Consider the following 21,976-nt stretch of genomic DNA (forward strand, 5'->3'; position numbering starts at 1 on the left):
AGTGATCATTCAAAGTTACTGAAAACAAAAACTTATGACCAGCTTTCACACTTATGACCACTGGAACATCCCTGTGTCACATGATCAATGTTTGGGTGCTTGGCAACTGACATGTATTTATGACAGTTGCACTCTCCTGGGTCATGTGATCACCATTTGTAACCTTCCCAGATTCTCTTAATGACCAAATGATTTAATTAACAACTGCAGTGATTCACTTAACAATTGTGGCCAGGAAGATTGTAAAATGGGGCAAAACTAACTTAAGAACTATCTTGCTTAAGCAAGAGAAATGTTGGGCTCAACTGCAGTCTACCTGTAACATGACTGCATGTCAGACCTCATTCACTATTCTAGCTCCATGTTCTGTTTAATTTTACTTCTGCGTTCAAAGCAAATTATAGATTCACCCACTGATAGTGAATTATGATTTTGCTTATCTGCCAAACAAGAATTACAAACTATGAATTAAAGCAAGCATAAGTGTTAAAGCACTGGTTTAAACAAACACAAAATTAATCACAATTTTCTGAAAAGCAAAACAAAGCATCAAACATACTAATACTTATATACTAAATATGTTTTATGAATGTTTTAATTTAATTTTGAAAAGTAATTCAGGCAAACACACAAAATTGGATCTTGTATTAAACATTAATAATATCATATTCAATTAAGAGTACAAATAAAACATATTTTACCTGTGGATCCTGTTTCATTTGGGCAACCAATTTCTGAAACAGATGATAAATTTTGTTAGTACTTTCTATAATTTTCCAAGTTTCTAGTAAGATCCAGCAAAGACAAGTTTAGTGCTGCCAGTTTTTCAACAAATGTTAACACCACTGCTACATCAACTGTTATGACTACCAGTATACTTCCAAGTGCAATTCAAGGTGCTACTAGTCACCTTAAAAGCCCTTTATGGCTTGGAGTCAGGTTACTTATGGGACTATGTCTTCCCAGTTGTCTCTACCATTTCTGTCTGATCAAACAGGAGAGGCATGTGCTGGATACCATTTAAGACAGTGGTCCCCAACCTTTTTTGTACCAGGGACCAATTTCACGCAGAAACACTTTTTCAAGGACCGGGGGGGAGGGACGGGGGGGGGACACTTTTTCAAGGAGGGGGGAGGGGGAGGAGTCCGAGTTTGGTGGTTTGCTTGCAGACATTTCATTACCTGACTAGATAACATCTGATGTTGTTACCTAGTCGGGTAATAAAACGTCTGCCAGCAAACCACCAAGTTCAGGGAGCATCAATGCCTCCTCATTTCAACCCTGAGCGACAGATATTCTCTTCTATTGGGACATTTAAAACGGAGCGTTTCAGCTGCAGATTCAGGAACTGCACCGGGCTGAGGAGCGCCTTCAAAACTGAGCGCTGGGCGGCAGCAACCCGCGGCTGTCTCCGCAGCTCAGAACAAGTCCCTGCAGGATGGCTGAGAAGCCCCGCCTCTCAGCCCTGCCTCCCTCAGCCTCATCCCTCAGGTGTCTCCCTCCCTCCCTCAGCCTTATCCCTCAGGTGTCTGCCTCGTTCCTCTCTCAGTCACTCTCTTGCTCCTCCACCAGCCCAGGAAGAAACTGCTTCAAAGAAGCAGGCAGGGTGGCTTTTCCTGTCGGCGCAGCTCCTCCGAAGCGCCTGTTCACCCCAACCCTGCCGCCCACGGTTCAATCCAGTGCTCCGTTCTGCCTGCCTGCCTGCCTTCGTTTCTGGTTATTTTGGAGCAGCTTCGGCTGAGTAAAAGAGGCGAATAGTTATTATTCTCAGCCAAAGCTACTCCGAAACAACCAGAAACGAAGGCAGGCAGGCAGGCAGAACGAAGCACTGGATTGAACCGCGGGCGGCAGGGTGGGGGTGAACGGGCGCTTTGGAGGAGCTGCGCCGACAGGAAAAGCCACCCTGCCGGCTTCTTTGAAGCAGTTTCTTCCTGGGCTGGTGGAGGAGCAAGAGAGTGACTGAGAGAGAAATGAGGCAGGAGGAAACCGAAGCCACTGAGCCGGAGAGCAGGACAGGCTTTGGTTGCTTCCTCCCTCCCCTTCTTTCATTTGTGTCCTTGATCCCTGATCCCAGCAGCATTCACTGAAGGCGAAGAAAGCCGCCATTTTTATTTTATTTTTATTTTCTTTGCAGCCCGGTACAAAATCATCCACGGACCGGGACCGGTCCGCGGCCCAGTGGTTGGGGGACCCCTGATTTAAGAACTATAATCTAACAGAACCTTTCCTATTATGGCATCCATCCTTTAGAGATTGGGTTGGCCATGTCTCTGTTGGCTTGAGATAAGTCCTATCTTGAAGACTTGATTCTGTGCTCAAGCCTGTATTAACTGAAAATAATTTGTAATTTTATAATTTGTCCCAGGTTTTATATGTTTTTATTTTTTTAATATGGTTTATATTTTTAATGTTATTAGCTACCCAGAGTCATGTACAGGAAGTCCTCAACTTACAACAGTTCATATAATGACCATTCAAAGTTACAGTGGCACTTGTGACTTATCACCATATTTCACGCATATGACCACTGCAGCATCCCCACAGTCATATGATCAAACTTCAGACACTTCACATCTCATATTTATGACTGTTGCAATATCCCAGGTTTTGCAACCTTCTGACAAGCAACGTTAATGGAGAAGCCAGATTCACTTAACAACTGTGTTACTAATAACTTCTGTGATTCACTTAACAACTGTGGCAAGAAAGGCTGTAAAATGGGGCAAAACTCACTTAACAAAAGTCTCCCTTAGCAACATAAATTTGGGCTCAATTGTGGTCATAAGTCGAGGACTAATTGTAATTAAAATGAGTGGTCATAGAAGTCTATTAAAACATAATATGCCTATAAGTCCCCGCAAATTGTCTACCCCATTAAGTACAGCATTAAGGCCAGTGGTAACTAGAATAATTTAAGAGAAGTTAAAGTTGACTCTCAGTAATTATAGTCAAAGCAGGCATATTAACTTTTTTGGATCCATGGAGATTCTCTTTAGGAAAGGGCATATACTGCATCCTTCAGAAGTGATTACGAGATATTCAATGCCACTCATGCTTACAAAGTCAATAATTGCTTTGTTAGATCTTATCAGCCAAGATAGGCAAGGATCAAGTCAACAGTGTTCCACTGCCATAGACTACAATGATGTAAATGGAACTCCAAAAATCTAAAGGGCAGCATTCTAAACACTTCTTCAGTAGCAATCAAATATCAAATTTACATCGTATGGGTGGGTGACAAACAACTGACATCATCAAAGCCAGATGCAAATCTGAGTAACTATCATCCCATCACAAAGTATCCATTAATCTTGGTACACTGACATATTTCATTTACTAGAGATATAATTTAGAGGAATGCGTGCATCACTGAGTGGCAGCACTCTTTATAGAGTTGCACTTACAATCCTATGTTTTCAGTCCAAAATGTAGCCAAAATATTATAAGCCTGAACTGTGTTAGTTCACCTTCCAACTTCTTTATTATATCTCCAATAACCAAAAAACCCCTTAATTAAACATTATCACAAGTATCCGAAGTATGATTATTTTGCTGAATTAACAATTTTAAGGTCAATAGAATCTTATTTCATAGGTTTAAAACAGTCTATCATTAAATTAAAAAGATAAGGCATTCAAACTTACTTTTCTAAAGGTCACATAGATTACATGAATTTCATTTTACATGTTTCAATTTCTAATAAAGACACTGTTTTAGAAATATTCAAGTAGAAGACACAAAACCTTAATCAAAGACTGCAAGTCAGAAGTTACAACAGCATCAGGATCAAAGAATTTAAGTAAAAATGTTTATATATGTACATTTTACATATACACAGCAAAATAATAAACAAAAATCTAAAAAAAACATTATTGATCTGTCTGTGATGAAAAACTGACAACATATGCGAAGGATTAAAGGTAATGTGAGACTTTGAATGTGAGGCTTTGTTGTGTGTCTTCAACTCAAATTTATGTCAGTTCTACTTACATAGGATATTTTTCAGCTTGCTTCTGCTTAAAAATATATGGATGTGGTCCTATGATTTTGCCCACAGTGCATTCAGAAAGCATTTAGACCACCTTCACTGTTGTCAATTTTGTTATGCTACAGCCTGATTCTACAGTTGTTAAAATTCGTATTTTTCTCATTAATCTATATTCAATATCCCATAATAACAAAATTTTAGGAATGTCTGTACATTTATTAAAGAGAAAAAACTGAAATATCAAATTGGCATAAGTAATCAGACCCTTCACTCAGTACTTTGAAGAAGCACCTTTGGTAGCAATTACAGCCTTGAGTCTTTCTGGGTATGAAGCGACAAGCTCTGTACACTTGAATTGGTGGATTTTCTGCCATTCTTTCTTGCAAATCCTGTCTAACTCAGTCAAGTTGGGTGATAACCATTTTCAGGAGAGCCATTTTAAGGTCTCTCTAAGATGTTCAATAGAGTCAAGGCTCCGGCTAGGCCACTCTAGGACATTTTCAGAGTTATAACTAGCCACCCCTGTGTTGTCTTGGCTGTGATTTTAGGATCATTGTCATATTGGAGAGTGAATTTTCAGCTCAGTCTGAGATCCTGAGCACTGTGGAACAGGTTTTAATTGTGGATATCCCTGTATTTTGCTCCATTCTGCTTTCCCTCAATCCTGACCAGTCGGCCAGTCCCTGTTGCTGAAAAACACCCCAACAGCATTATGCTGCCGCCACCATGCTTCACTGTTGGGATGATACTGGGCAGATAATGAGCGGTGCCTGGTTTCCTCTAGATATAACGTTCAGAATTGAGGCCAAACAGTTCGATCTTGGTTTCATCAGACCAGACAATCTTGTTCCTCACAGTCTGAGAGTCTTTCAGGTGCTTTTTTACAAACACCAAGCTGGGTTTCATGTGTTTTGTACTAAGGAGCAGCTTTTTTCTAGCCACTCTGCCATAAAGCCCAGATTGGTGGAGGACTGTATTGATGGTTGTTCTTCTGGAACTCTGTCCCATTTCCACACAGGATCTCTGGAGCTCAATCAGTGACCGTTGGGTTCTTGGTCACTTCTCTAAGGCCCTTCCCCCCGATTGTTCAGTTTGACCAGGCAGCCAACTCTTAGAAGAGTCCTGGTTGTGCCAAACTTCCTCAATTTGAGAATTAAAGAGGCCACTGTGTTCTTAGGAGCCTTCAGTGCAGCAGAAATTTTATTGAAGTCTTCCTCAGACCTGAGCCTTGCAATAACTCTGGTCTGTGAGCTTTTGCAGGCAGTTTTTTTGACCTCATGGCTTTTGCTCTGCTACAGTATGTATTGTCAGCTGTGAGGCCTTCTACAAGGCCTTCTCTCTGCCTTTCCAAATCATGTCCAATAAATTTAATTTACCACAGGTGGACTCCAATCAATGTGTAAAAACATGTCAGCAACAATCAAGAGAAATAGGGAGCACTGGAGCTATATGTTGTTGCAAAGGGTCTGAATGCTTATGCCAATGTGATGTTTCATTTTTTTCATTTTTAATGAATTTATAGACATTTCTAAAATTCTGTTTTCACTTTGTTATGGAATACTGATTAATGAGAAAAAAATGAATTTCAACAACTGTAGAACCAGGCAGCAGCATAACAAAATTGACCAAAGTGAAGGGGGTCTGAATACTTACTGAATGCATTGTATAATCAAACCTTGATATAATCAAATTTTAAGAGCTGGAACAATTTTTCAAATGTAATCCAAGCCATATTTGACCATGAAAATGGCCATCAAAATTATTTTCAAGAAAGCATCTATCAAATCTTTTTCATTCTATGTACAGTTTTTCTGATATGCATGCCTCCTTTAAGGCAATCCGGTTTCTAAAGCATTTTCTGGAAGGTGTCTGGGCAATGTAGTTTTTTTTACTCAAAAGCCTAACAATTAAAGTTTGAGATATTTTTGTAGCAAGCTATGTATAAAGTGTGTTGCAGAAGTTTATTCTGCCCAGTTTCCATGTATTGGGAGGGCCACAAATGGCACACTGACTATAATTGATTCAATTTGATGAATTTCTTACTGTCAAATCTAGCTTTTTCGTAGATACAGTGCAACAGCTCTTATTCAGTCTTTCCATTAAATAAGATACGGATACACAGAGATACAGATTTACTAACTCACTTGAAATCAGAGCTATCATCCCAAAACAATGGATGATCTGAAAGATTGCACAATGTTCTTTAATATTATAGGAGATAAAATACAGGGCTATTTTATATGTCAAAATAGTGTCAAAATACAGAGTAATAGTTCCCTAGCACCACCTTGTGGAAACAATGATCCCAGGTTCAAATGCTACTATTGAAGGAATTCCCAATTCCCAGAAGACACTTATCAAGAAGTAAACTATACCTCAATAGGTACGAAAAGATTATCTTTTCCAAATTGATGGAAGCATTCGGCATTATGTGGCATGCCAAGGGTAAGAGTTAAAGAGTAAAGTGGACAGGATCAGAACAAAGTCAAACAAACCACAAGTTAAAGATTTGTAGATAAACAAACATTCTTTAACTGGCAATTGCCTAACCTGTATTTCAGAAAGATCTGGAAGAAAGGTATCACTATCTTAGCAGACAGCATACTTTTGCCATCACTGCCTCACAAATTCAAGTTGTTTAAACCAGTTACAAAGTTCTACAATACATTTTGTGTACATGTATTTATTAAAATACATATTTCTTTTGTCATCATTTTAAAAGTAAGTGAACATATTTAAAGCTATTTTTGAACTTTATATATACCAGTAATCGCAAATCTCAAGTACATACAATTTGGGATATTTTTAACTTTTTTAAAATTCCTAATTCTTCCAAAAAAGCCTGTTTAAACTCATGGTAAAGCACTGGACTAGAAGTGGAGGGAATTGAGTTCTAGACCGGCCTTAGGACAGAATTCTTCTCAGTTCTCAGAAGGCAATGGCAAACCATTTACAAAAATGTTGCTTAGAAAACTGTCCATGAAGTCACCAGGTGTCAACTAACTTGAAGGCATATATACACAGATGAAAAGAGCATCTCTTTTAAATAGGTTGTTTCCTACTTCTCTGCCATAAAATTTAAAGCGTTATTTGCCAATGAATTTTGGTAGTATGTGTAGAATGAGGTTCTGGGGTATTCCTAGTTTATCTTCGAAATAACTGATATCAATCTCAATTTTCTAAACTGAAAAGTTTGAAAAAATAATAGGATTGTACTCTCCCTGATTTTTCTCATTATAGGTCCGCTATCAAGAAAACTATAACAGTTTGAACAAGTGTTGGAGATAACCTAGACAATCAATAGTATCTAAAATGTCTGGAGTTAAAATGCCAATAGCCATCTTAAAAGGCGGGTAACTTAGAAATAAATACTCAAAAGTTATTAACCTATTGGAAATTAACACAAAACTGAAAGTGTTCTATCCCTCTTGTAGGAACCTCCTGAATATTCGAGCTATTTATTCACTGGCATTCAAGTATTAGCCCAGGGGCAACTTCTGTTCACTTTGGTTACCAGCATAAGCTGGAATCTCTTTAGTAGATATTAGCACTTCACCAATAATTCAAATGAACAAAGTTGAAAAAGAAATTCCTTAAAGTTCACCCTCTTAAATCTTGATAATAGAGACCAGAGTGACTTCAATGTCTTTCAATTCAAAGCCAAATTACTGTACCTTTTAGAGAAAATAAATGTTAAAATCATAGCATTATGTCCTTACAGCTTTGTAAGGAAGACAATAAGACAAAAAAGGCATACCTGTCAGTTAGTGTCTTGCAGTATCTGTATACATGCTGCTTTCAAGATCAGAGTGTAAAGTTTACAAATTTTATTAACCATTTCAGAAACTTATAGGATCCAAATTTTGTGATCAGTTTCATGAATTACATATATGTTTTTAATGTTGCATGGATTGTAAGAACTGTGTATGTTCACCTCATGTTCAATAACCATAATTTATGAGCTGAAAACAAGGAAATAGTTTGGTAATGCATGGTTTCAGAAAGTTGAAAAAAAGGTAAAGAACTCACCTGGCTTAGAAAAGAATTGGTGGAGTATTAAAAATGTTAAAAAGAGCACACTTAACTAAATTCATTTTTGTTGTATTTCTATGCTTTTTCTGTCTCTGTCTCCTGAGACCTTTAAATAATATACGTTTTAAATTTCATATGTATGTGTATGTGAAGTATATATTTTATGGAAGACCAATGAATACTTCGAGTCCCAGAAAATTGTGGACAACAAACATCAGAAATAAAAACAGACGAACACTAACCATAATGCTGAATTTAGAAATGTGCCAAAACTTACCAAGAAACTAGTATTTTTAGCCCAATCTCTTGAAATTAGAATTGTTTCTAATAAGTTTTGCAAGTGAAACAAAGGGAAAAAAGTTATTTACCTGGTGAACCTGAATTTCTACTTTCAGAGCCTCCTGTAGAGTCTGCAACTCCATTCTCTGCCTTCTCCACTTTCTTGCGCTGTTGAGGTTACCAAATCCCCACACCTTCAGATGCTTGTTTTAATGAAAAGAAAAACTTTGCTTTTACAGTAGTCCTATAAAAAAGTATTTTAATAAAAGGGGAAAAATCAACAACTTTACAGCATAATTGTTCTACAGAACACGACAACTAAGAGTCATACACTTATCTGACACTAAGTTCTAAAAGTCTGATGTAACTTATTTCATAATAAATGTCCATAAAATTGAAAATGTATATTCCTAAAATTATTTGTTAAAACAAATGACAAATACTAAATATTCACTGCATACACACACACACACACACACACACTTACTTTATATTAAATGAAAATAAGATAATACCGAGAAACTAAACCACTTCTTCCAGTAATTAATTTACAAAAGATCTGTAACATTTTTTCAGAGCCATTCTAATGGCCATAAAATATTAAAAACTACAATTAAATAATTCTGAATCTAGACCTTTTTTGCCACCTTTTAAAGTGTTATATACCAAGTTTATACTGGTGCTTTAAGATCCCCTTCTAAGAACATTATGTTCTGTAATAAATATTTCACACAATATACTTTATTTAACTGATGTCAAGCTAAAAAGTGTACATTCTAAATTAACTTGTATAGAAACTGCAAGAGTAAAGCAGCTTACCAACTTTGCTAAACAAGTATCCTCTTCAGCCCTCTAGCCCCCCTACAAAAGAGAGAGAGGAATTGATCCGTTAACAATATATCAATACTAACTTTTGAATAATAAAAATACAATTAGGAGACAACTGTCAAAAAACTTTTTATGAAATTATGAATATATATATTATATTATTATTATTATTATAGATTCTGCCGAAATGCTACTTTAAAAGCACAACTATAATGACCTGGGAAAATACCCGAACAAAGCTGAATAACATACATGTAAGTACCTGCAAAAGCTTAAGAAAACACACATACATACATACATACACACATACATACATACATACATACATATATATGACAGGAAGGAAACTTAGGAATTGGAAGAAAATGGGTGAAGTACCTTTGACAACTTTGCTATATTAGAATAGGGGTAAAATTCTTTTTCCAAATGGACAAGTATTTTAAACAGAATTCAATCCTTATTATTCCTTTTTGCCTGCTGAAAACACCTGAAAGCAAAGCCAAACTCCAAACCAGAATGAATTAATGAATTAAATATTTGTAGTATTGTTAAGTGGGCTCAATAATCTTAAGCGATAAATTTACTGAAATATCCCTTAATATCTGTAAGTAACCCAGATCTATCCAGTTTATAACCTACTTTCTAATTAATTGTTCTTGCTCCCAGAAATGGAATTCTGATTATGATGATGTGCCATCAAATCAGTGCAATCACACTGATTTTCCCCAAGAAGATCTGTCCTCAACCTGATCCTTCAGGTCATGCAGTGGTGCACCCACTGCCTCTGCAATAAAGTCCATCCGCCTTGCTGCTGACAGTCCTTTTTCTTCTTCTTTTGTTTCACCACTGAAAGCATTATAGACTTCAAGAGACAACTACTAACTCTCATAATTTTGTCCCAAATTAGGATAATTTAAACCTAGTCATTTGTGCATCAAATGAGAAATCTGGGTTGATTAATTCTATGATGTATGGTTTTTTGGCCACTAATAGTATTCTGAAGAGTGCTCTGATTTTAAAAATTTCTTTCTTCCTCAGTTCTTCTAAGTCCAATCATGGATTATCACAGGGAAAACCACTAGCACAATTTTAATTTTTATGGGGATAGACACAACATATCTGAATTATTTTCTGAGGCCTTCACTGCTGTTTATCAAATGCTATCTGTGGTGCACAGCTAATTCCATACACTGTTGACAGATTCTAAAAGACTCTTGATAGATTAAGTCATGCTGTAACTTCAGTATTTTCATTTTCAATTCTAAATTTGTTATGGTACCTGTTGTCATTAGTTTTCTTACTCTTCTTTTTCTGTAATAGTCCCATTTTATTGCCTTCCTTAATTTTCATTACTAGAGCTTCTGGATCATTTGCATTTTCAGCTACCAGAGTAGTATGAATAGCATAGTGACTGTTATTTATGTTTTTTTCTCCATTTTTAAAACCATCTACAACTTCTTCCAACCCAGCTATCCTATATATATACAGTATATACATTGCTCAAAAAAATAAAGGGAACACTTAAACAACACAGTGTAACTCCAAGTCAATCACACTTCTGTGAAATCAAATTGTCCACTTAGGCAGCAACACTGATTGACAATCAATTTCACATGCTGTTGTGCAAATGGAATAGACAACATGTGGAAAGCATAGGCAGTTAGCAAGACATCCCCAATAAAGGAGTGGTTCTGCAGGTAGAGACCACAGACCACTTCTCAGTTCCTATGCTTTCTGGCTGATGGTTTGGTCACTTTTGAATGCTGGCGGTGCTTTCACTCTAGTGGTAGCATGAGACGGAGTCTACAACCCACACAAGTGGCTCAGGTAGTGCAGCTCATCCAGGATGGCACATCAATGCGAGCTGTGGCAAGAAGGTTTGCTGTGTCTGTCAGGGTAGTATCCAGAGCATGGAGGCGCTTCCAGGAGATAGGCCAGTACATCAGGAGACGTGGAGGAAGCCGTAGGAGGGCAACAACACAGCATCAGGACCACTACCTCCGCCCTTGTGCAAGGAGGGACAGGAGGAACACCAGACCCTGCAAAATGACCTCCAGCGGGCCACAAATGTGCATGTGGCTGCTCAAATGGTCAGAAACAGACTCCATGAGGGTGGTATGAGGGCCCGACGTCCACAGGTGGGGGTTGTGCTGACAGCCCAACACCGTGCAGGACGTTTGGCATTTGCCAGAGAACACCAAGATTGGCAAATTCGCCACTGGCATCCTGTGCTCTTCACAGATGAAAGCAGATTCACACTGAGCACGTGTGACAGACGTGACAGGGTCTGCTGCCTGCAACATCCTCCAACATGACCGGTTTGGCAGTGGGTCAGTAATGGTGTGGGGTGGCATTTCTTTAGGGGGCCGCACAGCCCTCCATGTGCTTGCCAGAGGTAGCCTGACTGCCATTAGGTACCAAGATGAGATCCTCAGACCCTTTGTGAGACCATATGCTGGTGCGGTTGGCCCTGGGTTCCTCCTAATGCAAGACAATGCTAGACCTCATGTGGCTTGAGTGTGTTAGCAGTTCCTGCAAGATGAAGGCATTGATGCTATGGACTGGCCTGCTCGTTCCCCAGACCTGAATCCAATTAAGTACATCTGGGACATCATGTCTCGCTCCATCTACCAACAGGCTGTCCAGGAGTTGGGGAATGCTTTAGTCCATGTGTGGGAGGAGATCCCTGAGGAGACCATCTGCCACCTCATCAGGAGCATGCCCAGGCGTTATAGGGAGGTCATACAGGCACGTGGAGGCCACACACACACTACTGAGCCTCATTTTGACTTGTTTTAAGGACATTACATCAAAGTTGGATCAGCTTGTAGTGTTTTTTATCACTTTAATTTTTTTTTCCACTTTAATCTTGCTAACTGCCTATGCTTTCCACCTGTTGTCTATTCCATTTGCACAACAGCATGTGAAATTGATTGTCAATCAGTGTTGCTACCTAAGTGGACAGTTTGATTTCACAGAAGTGTGATTGACTTGGAGTTACATTGTGTTGTTTAAGTGTTCCCTTTATTTTTTTGAGCAGTGTACTTATTTTCAGTATTCTTTCGCTTTCTTTGAATCCTGCTAGGGACTATTTGCAGTTTGACCAAACATACTCCACTTGCTCTAACTTTAGCCAAGATCTAACAATTAATAAAGGTATTTAGTTTTTGTGAGCCTTATATTTACATTCTGGGTCTATTTTGAATAAAACGATGAATAACCACCTAAATAGTTCTACAAATACTTTTTTCTCTTTATTCCTTAACAACTCCTTGCAACTGAAGTTTGAAATTCTACACCTCGAAAACACTAGTACAAATTTGAAAAATAACAGAACATCAAACCAGGAAATATTTGAAAAGCTAAATTTTTAATTGAAACTCATTAAAATGGCATTATGCATACATCAATACCCGGGAAGATACTGAAAAAGATAATAAAAAAACAGATCTGCCAACATCTAGAAACAAGTAAAGTAATAACTAGCAGTCAGCATGTGTTTGTTAAGAACAGATCATTCCAAACCAATCTTATTTCATTCTTCAACACAGTGACTAAATTAGTAGACCAGCAAAATATTGTGGACATAACCTAGTTAGATTTCAGCAAGGCATTCAACAAAGGAGACCACAACCTACTTCTTAGTAAGCTAGAAAAAGGTGGAATAGATAGCACCACCACTAGATGGACTCGCAAATGGCTGGCAAACCATAAACGAGTAGTCCTTAATGGGTCTAAATCTACATGGAGGGAAGTAAGCAGTGGGGTGCCACAAGATTCCATCTTAGGCCCAGTACTCTTCAATATCTTCATGAACGACTTATGATGAGGGAATAGAACGGGAACTTACCAAATTTGCAGATGATACTAAGGTGGCAGAAATAGCTAACAGCCAAGAAGATAGGCTCAAGATCTAGATGGATCTTGACAGATAGAATACTGGGCCGTATCTAACAAAATGAAATTCAATGTAGAGAAAAGTAAAGCCCTACACTTAGGCAAGAAAAACCAAAAGTACACATATAGTCTGGGTGAAACCAGGCTCAATAGCAGTAACTGGAAGAGGGATCTTGGAGTCCTAGTGGACAACCAGCTAAATATGAGCCAGCAGTGTGCACCAGGAGCCAAAAAAGCTAAGGCAATCCTAAGTTGTATTAACAGAGGGATACAATCAAGATCAAGGGAAGTACTAATACCACTCTATAAGGCCTTAGTAAGACCTCACCTAGAGTACTGCATCCAGTTTTGTTCACCACATTATAAAAAAAATGTTGAGACTCTAGAAAAAGTACAGAGAAGAGCAACCAGGATGATTAGGGGACTGGAGGCTAAAACATACAATGAACGGTTGCAGGAACTGGGCTTGGCTAGTCTAGTAAAGAGAAGAACCAGGGGAGACATGATAGAGATCTTCCAATATTTGAGGGGCTGCCACAGGGAGGAGTGGGTCAAGCTATTTTCTAAAGCGCCTGTAGGCCAGACAAGGAATAATGGATGGAAACTGAACAAGGAGAGATTTAACCTGGAAATAAGAAGAAACTTTCTGACACTGAGATCAACCAACCAATGGAACAGCTTGCCCTTGGAAGTTGTGGGAGCGCCATCACTTGAGACTTTCAAGAAGAGATTGGACTGCCATTTGTCAGAAATCGTGTAGGGTCTCCTGCTTGGGCGGTGGGGTTGGACTAGATGACCTGCAAAGTTCCTTCCAACTCTGATTATCTGTTATTATGTGTTATCTGTTACATCTAAAAATGGATTATATCATCACTATTCAGTTCTATGCTAGAAGATTAAATTGTGCAAATTTGCTATTTATATTTTTAAATTACAGAAACATACGAAAATTTTTGAATTAAGTTAGGCTAAAAAACAAACTTAGCTCTTCCAAGAGTCATATAACTTCCTGCACAATTTATGTTATCCTAATTATTCCACATTCACACTAAATTATCTTAGCACACACACAAATGTAGAGTGAATTTTTTAATAAGTTGATATATTATATTTCCTATTGGAAAACCTCAATAAACATGCAGTACTACAGTGTTAAATGATTTATAATGCATATTGCCTCAAAATACAGGTACAAATCACTTACAAATTTAAAAACTAAGATTTAATTTCATACTAATCCATGAAATATACCTTGCATCTGTTAAATAATGTGTACATATTCTCCATTTCATGAAATATATAGGAATAATGTATTCCATAATTATGGACGGAAGGGACATAAAAATGAATTGAATGCCTAATATCTTCAAAGTGCTTACTATTTCTTCAAGCAATTTCTGTTATTTGTGAGCTTTAGGGAGCCACAAAAATAAAAAAATACAGTTTCTAACTCTTTTAATATCTTTTATAGTAATTTAACAGAGAATATAGCATAGCAATTTCTCTTTAAATGTGATATATGTATTCTGATTCTAAATTCTCATATTAGCTAAATTAACAATAAATACTTAAATCTAAATACTATCTAAATGTATCTAAATTCTGACTATGAAAGAGTCAAGTTGAAATACAGGTATCCCTCTTTACAACTGCCTCGATTAGAGACCATTCACAGTTATGGCAATGCTGAAAAGCTAACTTTACACCCCATGCTTGTGTTTATGACCTTCACACATCCTAAAAAACAAAGGAAAGCTTAAGTAAGATCTTAAGCACAATAATCATGGTTTGACTTAAAAATAACTTCATTTTGCCAATTTCAATGTTGGTCCCTAAATGAAGATTATTTCATTAGTAGTTTAGGTGATAGTCTAGCAACCAGGGGACTATGAGTTCTAGGTCTCTCTTAGGCAAAAGAGATAGCTAGGTGATTTTGGGCTCTCTCAGCTCAAACCATCTCTCAGGGTTGGTGCTGTGGGAAAAATATGAAGGAGGCAGGATTATTAGGCATGTTGACTGCCTTAGGTGATATAAACATACATATACTTATATATATAGACACATGCACCCAACAAAATAGGATAAAAATCAAATAATGACAAACTTATAATAATGACCCTAGAAAAATTTAGATTAGAATTTGTGTCTATGAGGATGTCTATAGCAAACCTGATGAGAAATTAAATAAAGACATAAAAAAAAAAAATCAAATGTTCTATTGTGATTTCTCAAAGACTTGACAGGGTCTTCTTCAGTCCGAACTTACTAGACATACTACATACAATAAGTTCATAAGAAATATTGAGTACTACTTATCTTCCAAAACTAAAAAAAGCTTTTCTTTTTATTATCGTCAGATCATACTTAACAAAAACATTACTCCTTTGATATGTGTAGAATCCAACACAATTTCATATAATTTAATTAAACAGCAGCAAAATGTTGCAGCAGTTTAAATGAATTTTAATTTTAATTCAACATGAAAACACACATTCCTAAGTTAACCAATTATTTTATAAACAAGCAATTTATTTTCAACAATGACTAAAATAGTTCTTAAAAATGAATTTTAATCTGAATGCCTGTAAAAAAGTAATAATTATATAACTTTAAAATAAAGATAAATCATATTAAATATGTTTATATCCATACAACATAGCTCATCAGTGGATGTTTTAAAAAGATACTTTTCATAAAGGTGGTAAATTTCTGACTGAATGATATCAGTTCAGATTATTAAAGTGAGTTTTTGCAGACTTTCCTATGAACTTTTAGTTGTATAAAAAGAATATAACATCTCAAGGAAACGGCAAAGCTAAAACTCTTCTGTCTGATATGTTAATACTCTGCAAATCGCAATTGTGATTCTTCAGATGAGCTGTTCATTATCACAATTTCATTCTACAGTAAAAAAGACTCAACTGGTTTTGCTGCAATCTTCCCCAATGAAACGATCAATAATTATGTAATGAAAAGTGAAGGGGTAAAATGGAAGTCTGAGTTTGGATAGAAAAATGGTCAGGGACTATATATAGGTAATCTCCAATTTACAACAGTTCGTTTAGTGACAGTTCAAAGTTATAATGGCATTGAAAAATGACTTATCACCATTTTCAGACTTATGACTGTTGCAGAATCCCTATGGTCAACTGATCAAAATTCAGACACTTGGCAACTGATTCATATTTATGACGGTTGCGGTGTCCTGGGGCATGGGATCACTTTATGACCTTCAGACAAGCAAAGTCCATGGGGAAGCCAGATTCACTTAACAACTGTATTACTAACTTAACAAATGCAGTGATTCACTTAACAAATGTGACAAGAAAGGTCACAAAATGGGGCAAAACTCACTGAACAAATGCCTCAGTAACAGAAATTTAGGGCTTGGTTGTGGCCGTAACTCAAGGACTACTGGTACTTTTTTAAAAATTAGTTTAGAGGAATTTCATTCTAGGATGTCAGAGAAATTTTCAAAGGAAAAAAAGGGAGGAAAAGAGGATCCAGAAAGCTTTGGACCAGAGCTGCCAAACTCGCGGCCCATGGGCCGGATGTGTCACGCACTGGCCACGCCCAATTTAGTGAAGGTGGAAAAGTCATGATACGTTATGTGACAATGCGAATTTGACAACCCTGCTTTAGACTAATTAGTCTGATATTAATACTAGGAAGATTCTAGGCCGTTTCATAAGCATGGATTCATCAATAACAAATCTTAGATTAATTGTATCTTTTCAAAGGACAATTCCTTATCAGATGATAGGAGCAGATGTAGCGTACCTTGACATCAGCAAAGCAGTCAGCAAAATTGCCAAGAATAAATAAAAACAAAAACTATGGCAAGGTAAGTCTAGTGGTTAAGTCACCAGGCTAGAAATCAGGAGAATGTGAGTTCTAGTCCCCATCTTAGGCATGAAAGCTGTGTGGATGACTTTGGACCAGACAGTCCCTCTCAACACCACCCACCTCATAGGGCTGTTCTTCTAGGAAAAATAGGAGGAAGGAATGTTAGAAATTTGCTACCTTCATTATTTATAAAAGAATAAAGGCAGGATAAAAATACTTTTAAATATGTAAAAAATAATTAAATCCATAACACATTTAATAAATTATCCCATCAGATAATGATTACCAAGATATTTAAATGAGGCTGAATGGCATGACGATTAAGCGGTGCTGTATTTGACTCAAAAACTGTACTCTGTCAGCCCTCCCAGGTAAACCAGATAGGAAACATAGGTAGTCCTCAACTTAAAAATGCAATTGGGACAAGATATGGGGTCCTAAGTTGTTCTTCTTGCGCCATATACATCATTGGATGTTGGGATATCTTGCCATCATAAAGTGGCATACACATGACCAGATCTCACATTTTTTGTGACCATCATTAAGGTAATCACTGTGGTCACTAAGCAAATATTATAGTCTTAAGTGCAAATCCATTCTTAGGAAACTGGCAAAAAAAAAACCACTGCAAATTGTGGCTATGTGCAGGATGCTGCAACAAGTTGTAAAGGAGAGCTGGTTGGCAAGTATCAGAAATGGGGTCATGTGATTGGCGAGAGGTGTGGCACATTTTACAGTGGCCAGAAGTGTTTTATGAACTTTAAAGCATCTATTCCTGGTTCAGTCTTACTTTCAAACAGTTGTTAAGTAACCTCATAAATCAAGGACTACTTGTAAATGAGCTAATTCTATTTATTGTAAATCTTATAAGACTTATAAGATCTTAATAAGACTAAAAGTACAAACTTCCCATCACTTTTAATTGTCTGATCAATTAAGAGTGGATCCTTTCTAATTTTCTTCCTCTGGCCATTAAGCCTTTGGGAGCATCCCCTTCTCTTCTCTGATTGTTTCCTAGGCAGGAATCTCTCTCCATTGTCCTCCAAGGTCATCCACCCATTCTATCATCCTTCATCAACAGATTCATCTACCTCTTCCAAGTTCCCAGGGAAAAAAGGTTGTGAGCTGTGAGAACAAAATGTAACTGTGTCACTCCCCTCTTCCCCCAGAAATTGCCACAGAGCACCCAGGGTATCCCATAAATCATCTGCTCCAGTTGAAGGATAGCTATCCCTCACTTGGGGATCTGTCATGTCTTGTACTACTTGCCTGGTGTGGAAGGAGTTGATTTATTTCCCCTACTTGCTCTCTGGTATACTCAGAGTTTCCTCCATCCCATAGAATAACTCCTCCTGTTCACCTTGGTCAGGGCTTGTCTCTGCTAAGTCTGTGACTTTGAGAATCGAATTTGTTGGAGTACTGGTAATGAAATGTTATGCCAACTGCGGTGGATGAACATGTGTTGCTGCCTGCTGTGACCTTTCAAACTCTGGGTAGCCTTTCTAGTGTATCAATGCTCGACATGCTCCCTTCTGTCTCTACAGTTTAATACCACTTCCATCTTATATTGTTCCTCTCCATCTTCTAGAATGAAAATGGGAATGAAGGAGAGGGGGATTTTTTTCACAAGCAATGGCCAATGACTACAGGATGAACTTTCACTGAGGCGGTAGAAAGGAAGTCAGCTGCCTCAGTGCCCTAGGCCTAGATGGAGTCCAGTGCAGGCAACACACTAGTGTTTCCATTCTGGCACTGAAAATCTTCCCTGCCAAAATCTTTATCCATATGTGACTGGGATTAACATTTTGAAGCTACAATTTAGCTTCCAAACTTCTGAAGAGCTACAAGAGATCAATCGGTAACATTGCGACATTATCAGATCAGCTGCAGTTGGGTGTTCAAGATTTTAGGAGTGGAGGAATCTTTGAGGGATGAAGAGATTAGCATGGAAAACTCCTACAAAATAGGCCCAGGTTTGTTCCATATACTCTATGACAGGGGTCTCCAACCTTGGCAACTTTAAGACATGTGGAAATCAACTCCAGAATTCCTCAGCCAGCTTTTTGAGGAACTCTGGGAGTTGAAGTCCACAAGTCTTAAAGTTGCCAAGGTTGGAGACCTCTGCTCTATGAAACAAAATGAGTGACTGGCTTGTTTATGACAATTCACAGTTCAACAGTGACAAAAAGTAACTTTGCAACCAGTCCTCGCATTTATGACCTTTGCAGGTCTGTAAAGCAAAGGAAAGCTGAGGTAAGATAATAAGCACAGTCATAGTTTCACTTAGCAGCCACTTTCCTTAAACAACTGAGTTGCTAATCCCAATTGTGGTCACTGATAAGGACTATCCGTAATGGTTAATACCCAGTTCAGGGCATTGTTATGCCCACAGCCAACTGCATATACACAATTCATATGTTTCAGATGCACAGTTTTCAGGGCATTCATACACTCTGCTTAATGATCCTAACTCAACATAACAGTTTAACAGGAGTAGATTTAAATCAGAAATGTTATTTATTAGATGGAAAAAAATAATGCCAGTTAAATCAAGAGCTAGCACTTTTTCCAAAAATCAATGGATCAATAATTAGAAAACACAAAAAAGAATCATATATATTTTAGCACTAGAATATAAACAAGAATAATTATTTCATTATTTTAAATGTTGCAGATATACCATACTATATTCCACAAAAGGATTGAATCAGAAAGTATGCATGAAAGTAACAGGACTAATACAAACTATGGAATTATTATTTCTTTGTTAGAAAAGTTGGAAGGAAATATACTATCCTCTGTAATGTTTTCATAGCTAACCCTGCATTGGGAATCTCCATTTAGTCCCTGAGTGTAAAAAGCAATTTAGATAGGGAGTCACCCAGGAATCCCAACAGGACATATGCCACATATAGGACCGGGAAAAAACCCCAAACAAATCATTTGAACAAAGCTGCCTAGAATCCATACTATACTTAGATATTTTATTATATACATCAACAAAGCACCTGATAAATGGTCTATGCAAGGGGAACTTGTATGCAAAAGCACTGAGAAAACATCAATACAAGAAGATTATTAGGTGGAACCATTAAGTTTCTTAAAACAAAACACTGCTTCTTAGAATACAAATGCTAAAAAATAAAAACTTTATGAGAAGAAGCCTCCATGCAGGAAAAAGTCCTATTAAGGACATAACTTACCCATTATGTTGCAGAATGCTTCTTACTATTTACTGTCTAAATACTAATATTCAGAAAAATTCCTTGATTTAAGGCTGATGAGGCAGAAATAATCTAACAGTATTAAATAGAAATATATACCGTGTTTCCCTGAAAATAAGACCCAGCCAGAAAATAAGCCCTAGCATGGTTTTTCTGGATGCTCATAATATAAACCCTACCCCCCAAAATAAACCCCAGCCAGACGGCCTTATTTTATTTTTGGTGGACTAAAATTTCAAAAGAAACCAGTAATTAAGAATGCCATAAAAATTGCTTCAGATAATTATTGGCATGTGATAACCAGAGTTTACTATAATGGAGATTTCTATAAACTTTTTCAAATCTTACATTAACATTTTTGTATTTTTAGTCAAAACACACAACACAAATACACACACACACAAATATTTAAAAGTTAGGAAATATGTTTTTCTAATACTGAAATATTTGTTTATAGTTAACATTGATCTTTTACATGCAGTTACAAGACGTTTCCATTTAACATTGTTAAAAATCCCATGAGCCTTCATTCTTCCCCCAAAGTCTCCTCATCAGAGCTGCAGGGGGTCCCATTAGACACCCTATTTTACTTCTACCTTATAAATAACATTGACTGTACACTATTTCTATGGAAACCAAGTACAATGGAACATGCTTAAATTAATACCTGTTAAATAGACAAATTTATATCTAAAAGTATTTTCTACTCCAAATAAAATTGACAGGCTAATGAGCATTCCTAAATAATCAACATGATCACCCTGATCCTAAATTACAATAGTTTTTTGTACCTAATAAATTACTAACTGTGGGTTCTATGTTGCAAAGGGACACTCATTCCCAAGTGAGGACAAGAAGTTTAAAAACACCTACAAAAAGAAACCTACAAAGAAAAAATAGTACTACATGGATCTGATAGATTGCATTTTTAAAACATTGATTTTAGTTTCTATATATGCTCATTCAATGATCTCAATATTTTGGGAAATCTTTAAAAAGCTTATCGACAAACATTGACCAAATCAATTATTATTTTTTAATTCTGGAAACTTTGGGGGTGAATACTAGCATAGGTAATTCATTGACAGATCTCAGTTGAGTTGAATTTTTGTTCATCTGTTCACATAATAAGGGTACAATTCTATTAGTCAATTTTTCTCAAGTTGTATCCCGGAAGCGAAGGACAATCTGAATAGAACTACTTCTACCAAAAGTTTTAGATAAAACCTATATTCCAACTGTATGCTCTCGATATAAATTTCCATACATGAAATTCCTCTGAGATATTTCCTACATACCATAGTCACAGTGAACATATTTTCTTGGAAAAAATAAAGGACAAACCTGAACAAGGAACAAACTTGAAAGAGGTTCATAAAAGGAAAATGTTTAAATTTATAATTTTGCTCTATAAGAGAATATTCAAGAACAAACACAAGATAATATAAATTAAATAAATATAAATAACAGTTTTATAAAATGAAGGGCTATCCCTTATAATAAAGAACACAAAATGTCAGATATAGGTTAGAAATATGAAACTTATTTTGGAATGGATATCTTGGCATCTGAATGGTCTTATAGGGATACACTCCAAACAGTAATAGAAGACCTAAGAGGAGAACTAATTTTGAAATAATTTCATTTCTATTTAAGTGTAATTAAATATATTTAATATGATTCATCCCTACTAATTAAAAGTTACAATTTGCTAGCAACTTCTACAGTTCTATAAACCTGCACTGAAATGTGTTTAAGACGTAAAAATTCATTTTAAAGAAACATTCTTATTACATCTCCAACAAAATTCTGTCCTAGACAACCTTTTCTACACATACACAAAGGAGTCATATAAATTCTATTTTTTTTTGCTGTCCTTATA

At 36.7% G+C, this 21,976-nt stretch overlaps 1 protein-coding gene across 12 annotated transcripts in view; it reads right to left on the minus strand.

The window, feature by feature from the left end:
• The window catches only part of PHF21A (PHD finger protein 21A), a 147,294-nt gene that overhangs the window by 72,678 nt on the left and 52,640 nt on the right, over positions 1 to 21,976 (minus strand). For 6 of the 12 annotated variants that reach the window (XM_026707580.2, XM_026707597.2, XM_026707614.2 and 3 more), the window contains exons 2-4: positions 9,119 to 9,160; positions 8,389 to 8,543; positions 702 to 734 (exon numbers count right to left, since the gene is read on the minus strand). In XM_026707580.2, the coding sequence (XP_026563365.1) occupies positions 702 to 734; positions 8,389 to 8,442 (87 nt within the window). In that variant the 5' untranslated portion in view covers positions 8,443 to 8,543; positions 9,119 to 9,160. The remainder of the gene's footprint in view (positions 1 to 701; positions 735 to 8,388; positions 8,544 to 9,118; positions 9,161 to 21,976) is intronic. The other 6 variants (XM_087921421.1, XM_087921425.1, XM_087921423.1 and 3 more) reach the window with 2 other exon arrangements.

Source organism: Pseudonaja textilis, chromosome 1 (assembly GCF_049901715.1).
Source record: "Pseudonaja textilis isolate UNSWEBS1 chromosome 1, rPseTex1.2, whole genome shotgun sequence".
In the NCBI taxonomy this organism is placed as follows: Eukaryota; Metazoa; Chordata; class Lepidosauria; order Squamata; family Elapidae; genus Pseudonaja; species Pseudonaja textilis.